The sequence below is a fragment of the Sprattus sprattus genome (genome assembly GCF_963457725.1).
Source record: "Sprattus sprattus genome assembly, chromosome: 9".
NCBI lineage: Eukaryota > Metazoa > Chordata > Actinopteri > Clupeiformes > Clupeidae > Sprattus > Sprattus sprattus.
Genome location: NC_137928.1, coordinates 2759913 through 2772412, shown reverse-complemented (window position 1 = coordinate 2772412; position 12500 = coordinate 2759913). Strand labels below are relative to the sequence as shown.

At 41.8% G+C, this 12500-nt stretch overlaps 1 protein-coding gene across 1 annotated transcript; it reads right to left on the bottom strand.

Moving 5' to 3' along the window:
* Positions 1–6807: 6807 nt before the first annotated feature.
* Positions 6808–9792, bottom strand: LOC308369972 (protein NLRC3-like; the record flags this gene model as incomplete). The annotated part of the gene is made up of 3 exons (XM_080844531.1): positions 6808–7120; positions 7190–8428; positions 9674–9792. 3 exons carry the CDS (start codon positions 9790–9792, stop codon positions 6808–6810), a joined length of 1671 nt encoding a protein of 556 aa, XP_080700657.1.
* Between the last annotated feature and the right edge of the window lie 2708 nt (positions 9793–12500).

Here is a 12500-nt window from a genome sequence, read left to right as displayed (position 1 = left end):
ACAGAGCTTTAGAACACAAGAACAGAGAGAACACAAGAACAGAGCTTTAGAATACAAGAACAGAGCTTTAGAACACAAGAACAGAGAGAACACAAGAACAGAGCTTTAGAACACAAGAACAGAGCTTTAGGACACAAGAACAGAGCTTTAGAACACAAGAACAGAGAGAACACAAGAACAGAGCTTTAGAACACAAGAACAGAGCTTTAGAACACAAGAACAGAGCTTTAGAACCCAAGAACAGAGCTTTAGAACACAAGAACAGAGCTTTAGAACACAAGAACAGAACATTAGAACACAAGAACAGAGCTTTAGAACACAAGAACAGAGCTTTAGAACACAAGAACAGAACATTAGAACACAAGAACAGAGCTTTAGAACACAAGAACAGAGCTGAAGAACACAAGAACAGAGGTTTAGAACACAAGAACAGAGCTGAAGAACACAAGAACAGAGCTTTAGAATACAAGAACAGAGAGAACACAAGAACAGAGCTTTAGAACACAAGAACAGAGCTTTAGGACACAAGAACAGAGCTTTAGAACACAAGAACAGAGCTTTAGAACACAATAATAGAATCAGGTCTCTGTTATGCTTTCATGCGTGGGCACAAAACTGGTTGGACCACTTTGGTTTGGAAAGAAATTCAATCTTGAAGATTGTGCATATATATATATATCCCATTGTGTTTGCTCTGTGGGCGTGACAGAGAGCAAAGGCCTCCAAATATACAAACTCACACACACACACATTTGGTTCACACACACACACACACACATACACACACACACACGCACGCACGCACGCACGCACGCACGCACGCACGCACGCACGCACGCACGCACGCACGCACGCACGCACGCACGCACGCACGCACGCACACACACACACACACACACACATACACACATTTTATTACATATCAAAGATGTTAACAGCCTACTGTATGTTGACCTTGTTATGACAATAGTGTCGTCTTGTTTATCTTCTTCTTTCTCTTCTTCTTCTTTCCCTTTTCATCCCTACATCACAGATCTGTCCTCTCTCCATTGCCCCACTGCTTTGCTAATCTTGTAATTTGTCACTTTCAATTTGTCTGGCATGCCAACTCCCCAAAAGAGAACACACATATTGTTGGGACCACTCTTGCACAAATACTTTGTGTAGACAGTATTGAGATCATGTATGTGTCTGTGTGTGTGTGAGTCAGCACTGAGACCATGGGTAAAAACAGAACCTGATGTGCCTTTGGTTTAAATAAGAGGGAAATGTAAATTGAAGCAAGGAGCAGTAAGAAGTCACTCAGAAGTCCTTTACTTACGTTTAAATGCTTAGGCCTATAGGCCAACCAAAAGGGCATAACTGCACTTTGAGAATAGCTACCCATAAACTTGTGTAAGATATATATATAGTCTATATATATAGTATATATATTTAACTGGATACAATTTTATGAAATGATTTACCAGTGAACAGGCCTGTGATTTAAATGACTACTACGACTAAAAGGTCAGTTTCTGTGCCTGCAAAACTTCAAAAGCAAAAGACAATGCTGAAATTCCTAGAAAATTAAGATTTTAATTTACCTACCTTTTTCATTATTTAATGGAAAAATCATCACTGTGATTTGTACATACCAGCTTTGTTTCCCGTGGTGAACACCATGGCCCTCATTTATAAAACGTACTTACGCACAGATTTGATCTTAGAGTGTTTGTGCGATCAAATCCATGTCAAAGTACAGATTTATAGACGTGGAAAAGGACGTACATTATCTCTACGTAACTCGCAGTTTCATCATCATCGTCGCCACCACCGTCACCATTAGGGCTAATGGTGAAAGGCCAAATTAATGTTTAGCTCAGTAAAATCAATCAAACAATTAGAATAATTCACACATTAATGAAATTCACGTCTTATAGGTATTCAGTTTTAATTCCACAAGTGAGAAACATTTCGCTCAATCTATAGCCTATAAAAAGTCTATTAGTGGCTTAGATTTCAGTAGGAGATATGGCTGCATTGGCTTTGTTAGAGGATATTGCCAACTGCGCAATAAGCAGAGATAGGGTTTTTCGTGATTGCGCAGACTTTTTGACACAGGATGATGTATGGCTGATACCGCTTGCCAAGAACAGCTCTGTAAGAGCTTTGTGCCCAAATGGGCCCTCGTCTACAGAGACGCACCAGATTCAACCAGGCCATACCCGTTCAGGTTCAGGTTTTATCTGTCCTTGGATTCCTGGCTACAGGTACGTTCCAACAAGAAATTGGAGACCGTCTGGTATATCCCAGTCATCATTAAGCAGAATTTTGCCCAATGTTCTTCGTGGTATTATCCCTCTATGTCCGCAATGTATTAGATTTCCATACAGTGCCCAGGAACAGCAAAATGTAAAAGAGGATTTCCTGCATAAAACAGGGTTCCCAATGGCTTCTCATCCCGATTGCGCACACTCAGACAGCCTAGGAAGCCAACTTCAATACAGCACATGTCCGTGCGTGGTCGGTAGTGGAGCACAGCATAGACATGCTGAAGGGAAGGTGGCGATGTTTGGATGCATCGGGAGGGAGACTGCTATATGACCCCGAAAAGATTTGCCAGACAACATCTGTCTAAGAGCTAGGAGAAGACGAAATGCGCATGGACCAAGATGACCAACCTCCCATCCCAGCAGGCTGAAACACGCACATCACTGTGCTGAGAAGACAGTAGCTGATTCACCAACAATACCAACATGTAAATAATATTGAGACGAATAAATGCACACATGTTCACATTTTCTTCAGAATGTTTTATTAAGGCACGTTTGTTCAAAAAACCCTCAATAGCGGACAGAGTTTGGCAACAACCTCACTAACAAACTCATTCAAGTCCCTTTGTGTCTGAAGGATGGCCTTGGATAATACCTTACCAAAATGGGTGGAAGAGGAAGCTGGTGATGGCCAGCGTGGCCCCTATGCTGATGCACCAGGTGCTGCTGCTGAAGATGCGGCTTCTGGTGCTGCTCGTGCCACAGGTGCGGCCGCTAATGCTTCGGAGAAGGTCTACTACCATGTCACCAAAACAATGGTGGAGTACATTTGTGCGTACGTTCGTTTTCTTTGAATCACACTTACAATCATTTCAGAAAATGTCTTAGATTAAATGTAGGATGGTTTCTACGCAACATTTTATAAATGAGGCCCCATGACAGGGTCTCAAGTCCCTTCCCAAAAAATTGGCCGCCATGAGTTTGCAGTGGTTTCACTTTTGAACCAATAGATGCTCAGTTCAGTCTTTTTTCCAGATCAGTGGTTCTTTGCAATATGCTTCTGAAGATTTGTGCTGCACTAATAATTAACAAGTTGAACATTGTGAAGGCTACCAAAATACAAAGGAATTTGGAACATAAGCCTATTTGAAGATAATTTAAAGACATGTTTCTAGTATTTCTCCTATAGCCAATCGCATTTGTTTTCATCTTGATATTTCCTGAACCATGCAACACATCTCAATTTTTACTAATGTTATTTTTCTATGTATTGCATCAAACTATTTACAGAAATATATTTAGTCAACACAGAAATGCTAGGTCATTAGGGTTGATACTTTTACTCTAGAGTACATTATTTACCAAAACAGTTTTTCATAGTTCTCACTATGGAAACACATCATACACAAAACTTTATAGAAGACTATGTAAGGAGTATAAAGAAACAACACTTTGAACATGATAGTACATGATATAGACTATATCACCAACCAGCCTATTTGTCAGGCCCTCTTGGGGATTGTACTCGAGTCCCTGTATTTGGGAACCAGTGTACTAACGAGGACCCAATTGCAGGATGTGGTCGAAAGTTGATATTTATTTACACAAAGTTCCAAGAAACACAAAAGACACTTTTGGAGGCGAAAATCCAAAAACACAGGAGATGAAGGCTAAAGGCAACAAACTCAGGAAACTACAAAAGTTAGCTCTCACTCTAAAATCAGAAAAAACTGAAAGCAAAACACTGAAGAACCACACCCCCAAAATGCAGCTGAGGACCGCACAACCAAAACACTTCAAGAGACTTGACACTTAAACTCAAAGGAGTACTGACTTGCCTTGCATACATGTGAACACAAATAACCATTGTAATAATAAAGTCCGTAAAAATGTCTTTTGGCCACCAGAGGCCACCAATATCCCAAATTGTAGCAATGAATGCCACAAATCGTGACACTCCTATTGACATTTGTCACAGCAACTCACATTATCACAATCAGTGTCCTCCTTTGGAACTGGTAGATATGTCTTGTATTTTGAAGGGCACATACAAGTGGTCCATGTATGTTTGTTGTGTCTTGTGTGTAATGTTTTACAAAGTTGAAGTTTTATGAAATTTAAATTGAGTGAAAGGCAGAGAAAAGCCTTGCAGATTTGGTGGCCGAGAAAATCTTAAATCTTAAGGATCTAAGGATGTTATTCAATTACTCATGAAACAGATGGATTAAATATGTGTGGTCGATTACAGCATGAGAAACTACACATGAAATAGATGGATTAAATCTGTGTGAGGTCGATTACAGCATTAGAAACTACACAGGAAATAGATGGATTAAATATGTGTGAGGTCGATTACAGCATTAGAAACTACACAGGAAATAGATGGATTAAATATGTGTGAGAAACTACACATGAAACAGATGGATTAAATATGTGAGGCATGTGTGAGGTCGATTAAAGCATGAGAAATTACACAGGAAACAGATGGATTAAATATGTGTGAGGCATGAGAAACTTCCCAATCTTCTAAATCCACATGTGTAGCGCTGGTCATGTGTGGCTCCACAAGACTAGTATCCACCAAACCACTCATCTTCTATGTGGTAGGGCACGCAGTCCCAGTGACCAATGGGAAGGGGTGGTGGTGGGGTACGCAGTCTCAGTGACCAATGGGGAGGGGTGGTGGTGGGGTACGCAGTCTCAGTGACCAATGGGAAGAGGTGGTGGTGGGAGATGCAGTCTCAGTGACCAATGAGGAGAGGTGGTGGTGGGCCAAGCAGTCTCAGTGACCAATGGGGAGAGGTGGTGGTGGGAGATGAAGTCTTAGTGACCAATGGGGAGAGGTGGTGGTGGGGCATGCAGTCTCAGTGACCAATGGGAAGAGGTGGTGGTGGGAGATGCAGTCTCAGTGACCAATGGGGAGAGGTGGTGGTGGGGCATGCAGTCTCAGTGACCAATGGGGAGAGGTGGTGGTGGGAGATGCAGTCTCAGTGACCAATGAGGAGAGGTGGTGGTGGGGCATGCAGTCTCAGTGACCAATGGGGAGAGGTGGTGGTGGGGCATGCAGTCTCAGTGACCAATGGGGAGAGGTGGTGGTGGGACACGCAGTCTCAGTGACCAATGGGAAGAGGTGGTGGTGGGAGATGCAGTCTCAGTGACCAGTGATTGTCTCCTTCAATCTCTCAGGGCAGGGAGGAATCAGGGAGAAAGAGAGATGTAGTGATGAAACCTCCACTCCACTCCTCCAAACCACAGAGAGGTGTCAAATCAAATCAAATCAAATCGAACTATTTGTACGGCACATTTCATATATATTTCATATAACACAATGCGCCTCACAGTAGGAAAGAAAAAGGGGGGGGGGGGGTTACAAACACTTGTAAAGAGACACAGATAAGTAAAGAAATAAACGGTTATTGTCAAACTAAGAGACAGCTGCGTGGAGGGGGGTGTAAATAAATAAATGTTAAATAAATACATTTTACAGTGAGTGATAAGCGAGATCAAAGAGGTATGTCTTAAGTGCATGTTTAAAAGTTTCAACCGTTTCAGCCGTGATAGTCTATGTAGCTATGATAGTCGATGTTGTGGCAGGTAGAGAGTGAAGTGCAGTGATGAAACGGTACATAGATAAGTCCACTCCTCTAGACCACAGAAAGGTGTCAGGGAGAGAGTGAGATGCAGCGATTAAACGGTCAGTAGGTAAGTCCACTCCTCCGGACCACAGAGGTGTCCTGAGGCTCCTGGTTGCTTGTCACTGCTGGTCCCAGGTCCATGTTTTCTGAGGATTCGTTCTAGATGAATTCACAATAACTGTTGAGAACTATTGAAAAAAACCTCTTCATATCCATAGACCTTCCCTGGCAGACGAATATGTACCCCTTGGCATGCTCATGCTGTGTCGAGGTGACCATGGCTAGTGTCTGAATAGACGCATTATTTCACTTAGCCGTCTTCAACAAGTCTCTTGCTTTGTACAAAGTTAACTTGACCAAGTGTGGGCCTCGACGACAAGGAGGATTGAACCATAACAAAGCAGGTGTTGTCATACAAAAATAAAGGCTACAATGACACAAATGTGGAAAATCTCAGTAATTAAAAGTGTACCGACTTTTGTTGCGTTGAGTTTCTACTGTGGGGCCAGTATTTTTGATACACTTCATCTGAACTATTTGTCTGCAAATTTCATAAGAGCAAATACCCTTCTGTTCAACGTATACAGTATAAAGGTGATACAGTGTTCAACATAATTTGACGATTAAATGATATTGCACAGGGATGTACTATTTTTTGTTGTATAATGCAAAATAGTTAGCGAGTTTCAATTAGTTGAATGGTATAAAAAGGTTTAACCTGAGTTGATGGTTCATAAACTTATTCTCGGAGGATAAGGGATACATGATATATTACAGACATTCTCATATAATGACAAGATGCTGTTTCTCTATCCTGGCATGCCTGGAAGCTTTGATAACTGGAAGCATTTGCTTGACACAAGCATCTGTTTTTATGATTTGATTTGGATAAAACTTATATTTCCCATCTTCTGCAGTCAGCAACAGATAAAAAAGTGAGGCAGTCTGTCCTCCACCATGGACGTGTCATTCAGTTCGTTCAGACAGTGATAAAGGTTAAGCATCCTGCTAAACTCTAAGTCATCTCTGATATGTTTCTTGATGTACTCCACGGTCTCTTCTGTGTTCAGTAAGATACTCCTTGTCTTTTTCAAAAGGCAGTTTAACAGATTCTGATTGGACTCGAGTGAGAGGCCTAGAAGGAAGCGGAGGAAAAGGTCCAGGTGTCCGTTCTCACTCTGTAAGGCCAGATCCACCGCAGTCTTGTGTAGGTCATGAAGTGTTGCAGCTCTGAACAGAGCAGAGAGTTGAGAGGTTTGCTGTTGGTCAGGCATGTTTCTCTCTCTGTTGCTGAAGCACAAGAACACAAATAAAGCTGCAAGAAACTCCTGAATGCTCAGATGCACAAAGCTGAACACCTTCCTCCGGTTCAGCCCAGGCTCCTCTCTGAAAATCTGAGTACACACACCTGAGTACACTGATGTCTCTGTGACATCAATGCCACACACTTTCAAGTCTTCCTCATAGAAGGTCAGATTGCCCTCCTCCAGCTTCTGGAAAGACAGTTTCCCCAGTTTGAAAATCTCTTCTTCATCTCTCTCTTTTTCCTCTGTGTACTTGACCTTTTTTAAACTTGTTTGAATGATCAGGAAGTGTATGTACATTTGGGTAAGACTTCTGGGGATCTCTCCAGTATCTGTTTCAGTGAGCATTGTTTCTAAAACAGTGGCTAAAATCCAGCATAAGACTGGAATGTGGCACATGATGTAGAGGCTCCTGGATGACTTCAGGTACGACACGGCTCTTCTCGCCAGGTTCTCATCCACGATTCTCTTCCTGAAGTACTCCTCTTTCTGGGGGTCGCAGAATCCCCTTATTTCTGTCACCTGGTTCACACACTCAGGTGGTATCCTATCAGGTGGTGCTGGTCGGGTGGTGATCCAGAGGAGAGCAGAGGGAAGCAGATTCCCCTTGATGAGGTTTGTCAGAAGCACGTCCACTGAAGCTTTATCATCCACCTTGAAAACAGGCTTGCTGTTGTGAAAGTCAAGAAGAAGTCGGCACTCATCCAGGCCATCAAAGATGAACACAACTTTGTGCTCTTCGGGATTGAAGAGTGGCATGTCTCTCAGTTCTGTGAACAAATGCTGAAGGAGTTGGACTAGACTGAGATGTTCCTCCTTGATTAAATTCAGCTCCCTGAAAGGAAGAGGAAATATGAAGTGGACATCCTGATTGGCTTTCCTTTCAGCCCAGTCTAGAATGAACTTCTGCACGGAGACTGTTTTTCCAATTCCAGCCACTCCCTTTGTCAGCACTGTTCTGATGGGTTTGTCTTGTCCAGGTAAGGGTTTAAAGATGTCATTACACCTGATGGCTGGGCCTTCTGCTTGCGTTCTTCTTGATGCTGTCTCTATCTGTCTGACCTCGTGTTCTTTGTTGACCTCCCCCTCCTCTCCCTCTGTGATGTAGAGGTCAGTGTAGATGTCATTGAGAAGTCTGACGGGTCCACGCTCGGCTGTCCCCTCAAATAGACACTGACACTTCTTCCTTAGGTGGGATTGTATTGCCCTCTGAACAGCCTCAGCAATCGATTGTCTGTAAAAGTCACAAAAAGTGAATTCCTTTAATATAATCCTTGTATATTTTGAATAAAACTTGCTGCGCTGAGGCTAGCATTGAAAGGCTATTTTAATATTTATACAAAATACACATTTTAAAGGGCCTACAATGCTTGTTATGAGACCCCAACAGATGATTCAGATGCATTGGTCTTTGATCTGCCAAAGAGAAAATAATAACTGATCCGCTGGTCACCCTTCTTTGGCTACCAATAGCTGCTAGCATTACATTTAAATCCCTCACTGTGGCCTATAGGACAGTTCATGGATCAGCACCTGGCTATTTAAATGCCAGAATTCAGTGCTATTTCCCCTAGCAACCACTTAACTCTTCCGATGAGTGTCTGTTGTCTCTGTAGTAAGAGATTGCAGTCAAGACTCTTTTTGTTTGGTGGTACCTCTGCGGTGGAATGAACTACCTAGTGCTGTCCGTTTCAGTGACAGCCTTGGTACAATACATACAAGTATTTCAAATTGACACTTTTAAAAATCATCTGTCTAATTAGTTATTTTATCATAAATATAATCATAGTTTTAAAATGTATATTATTTTTAATGTTATTATTACTTTTATCTGCAAGTATTTGGACTCTGTTTCTGTTTTGATATGCCATTTGTTTTTGTTTTGGTAGCCATGTGCCTGTGTTGTGGTAGCCATGTGCTACCATGTGCTCCGCCCCTTGTCCTGTCTTTGTTCTGTTTCCACCTGCGCTGCTCCTCACCTGTACCCAATGATTACCCTGCCTATTTAAACCTGTCTTGCCTCATGTTCGGATTGTCACTTCTGTTGTGCTACCTCGTACCGTTGACCAAAGTCAAAACCATAGCCATAGTATCATAGCCACAGTACCATAGTCATAGATACAGTACCATTACCCCAGCCACAGTATCATAGTCACTACCACAGTACCATAGCCATAGCCTTGCTTTAGGTGGCTTTTGACAAAAGCATATGTTAAAAACTGTAACTATAACTACAGCTTTAACAAAAACATTATTAAAACTCCATTAGGCGTAAGGGTAGCGATCTACAGTAGGGAGTTGGATCTACAGTAGGGAGTTGTGTGATTAGATGTTCTTTTATTTAGTTGGACAGTGCTGCTGTGGTCTTCAGGTGGACTCTGGTGGAATCATGGGAGTGCACTCAATTATACAATGTCATTCGGCTTAATTGTTAAATGCTTTATGACTAAAGGAAAACTCAAACCAGTTCATGTTTTACCTGTCATCTCCGTCGATGTCTCCTGTGAAGAGGATGGGCAAACCCATTGATTTGTCACTCTTCATGGACACATGGCTGGGCACAGGGGAGTCTGGTCTGTCCAGATGAAACCTGTTCATGCATATATTTTAATTTCATGTTTCATACATGTTGTGATACCAGTATTAAACTTGTCTTTTAGAGTTAAACAGAAATATATGACTATTTCAAGGATTAAATACATGTTTTTCACAATACAGAGCATTTTTTTAAGCACCTTATTTCAAGATATTTTCTACATATATATTTATTTTATAAAATATTTTATAAACTATATTACTTAATGTCTTGCTCTTCACTGTTGCCATGGCCACCACTGAAGTGGTTGGGCAAAAACATCGATCTGTCACTCTTCATGGACACACAGCTGGGCGCAGGATAGTCTGGTCTGTCCAGCTTGACATGGCTTAAACACCAAACAATGCACTTTAAATAATCATAACGGATCACATGTTCAATCATCGGATTTGTTCACTCATGTTTATCGATCATTAAAGCTGCAAACCATCTGGTTCAGATACAGATTATCTCTCTCTCTCTTACCCCTCTTCTTCACACACACACACACACAAACACACACACAAAAAAAAAAAAAAAACAATAAACAAATTCAATTACCTGTTGGTTTTATCCTCTGCTGTGTAGACCTCCATTTTAGTGAGAGTCCAGCGTAGGCAGAAGTCACTGATCAGTGTGTGTGTGTGTGTGTGTGAATTTGCGTGTGCATGTGTGTGTGTTAATGTGCGTGTGTGTGTGTGCGTGTGTGTGTGTGCGATCAGGGTAACAGACCTCACAGACAAGCTTCCACTAGTACAGCCGGGCCCAGGGTAGACTCACTCGCTGTCAGAGTGCACTGTGAAGACATAAGTGACACCTGGGAGAGAGATCGTATCAATGTTCTCCTGAACCCTGTAACACAAACAAAGTGCTATGTATCTCTCATGATGCAATATACCCCAATGACAAAATCACTGCTGTCTCTAAATGTCTCTTTTGCAAGGAGTGTAAGAGAACAATGTCTCTGAAAAGCCCAATACATAGATATCAGCACAGGATGTTTGAACATCAGTGAGTGGAATAAGAGTTATCATAATTTCATCTATATGCATTATCACATGACCACCTTTAATGCAAAATTGTCAGTTATAACTGTGTCATAATATACATTTATGTGAATTCCAATAAAAAAAATTGAATATATAAAATATGCGTTACCATGATGGAGTGCCTTCTTGCCGTCTCGCAGGTCACAATGACACATCGCTCTGGCGGTGCTTCATGCCGTCTCGCAGGTCACAATGACACATCGCTCTGGTGGTGCTTCTTGCCGTCTCGCAGGTCACAATGACACATCGCTCTGGCTGTGCTTCTTGCCGTCTCGCAGGTCACAATGACACATCGCTCTGGCTGTGCTTTCTTAAACAGTCTGGTGGAATTCCCCTCGAGGTGTGGGCGTGTCTCTCATTGCAGAGTACCTTGCACTCGCTAAGGAACTCTGGGAAAGATGTAAACAAGATTTGACCGCAGCTGCCCTGCCTGCACCACCAGCATGCACAAGAACAGAGCTTTAGAACACAAGTAAAGAGCTTTAGCTTTAGAACACAAGAACAGAGCTTTAGCTTTAGAACACAAGAACAGAGCTTTAGCTTTAGAACACAAGAACAGAGCTTTAGCTTTAGAACACAAGAACAGAGCTTTAGAACACAAGAACAGAGCTTTAGAACACAAGAACAGAGCTTATGGACACAAGAACAGAGCTTTAGAACACAAGAACAGAGATATAGAACACAAGAACAGAGCTTTAGAACACAAGAACAGAGAGAACACAAGAACAGAGAGAACACAAGAACAGAGCTTTAGAACACAAGAACAGAGCTTTAGAACACAAGAACAGAGCTTTAGAACACAAGAACAGAGAGAACACAAGAACAGAGCTTTAGAACACAAGAACAGAGCTTTAGAACACAAGAACAGCTTTAGAACACAAGAACAGAGCTTTAGAACACAAGAACAGAGAGAACACAAGAACAGAGCTTTAGAACACAAGAACAGAGCTTTAGGACACAAGAACAGAGCTTTAGAACACAAGAACAGAGCTTTAGAACACAAGAACAGAGCTTTAGAACACAAGAACAGAGCTTTTTGCTCCCATTGTGTTTGCTCTGTGGGCTTGACAATATACACACTCACACACACACACACACACACACACACACACACACACACACACACACATTTTATTACATATGAAAGATGTTAACAGCTTACTGTATGTTGAGTGTGAATAGTGATCAACGTGACACATAACTAAACAGGGCACTTTTAGATGTGGCCCAACACCAGGGAAACAATAAAGGAGGCATAACTACAGAAATTATTAAAGTTTTTTACGATCGGATACACACTGAAATCAAAAGTATTACACAATTATCAAAACCTTCACTCAAGGAGCAAAACCTGGGATGTGTTTCTCTGCTGTCTTGGCCAGAGGTAGGGATGTGTGTCTCTGCTGTCTTGACCAGAGGTAAGGATGTGTTTATCTGATATCTTGTCTTTACCAGAGGTAGGGATGTGTGTCTCTGCTGTCTTGACCAGAGGTAAGGATGTGTTTATCTGATATCTTGTCTTTACCAGAGGTAGGGATGTGTGTATCTGCTGTCTTGACCAGAGGTAAGGATGTGTTTATCTGATATCTTGTCTTTACCAGAGGTAGGGATGTGTGTATCTGCTGTCTTGACCAGAGGTAAGGATGTGTTTATCTGATATCTTGTCTTTACCAGAGGTTAGG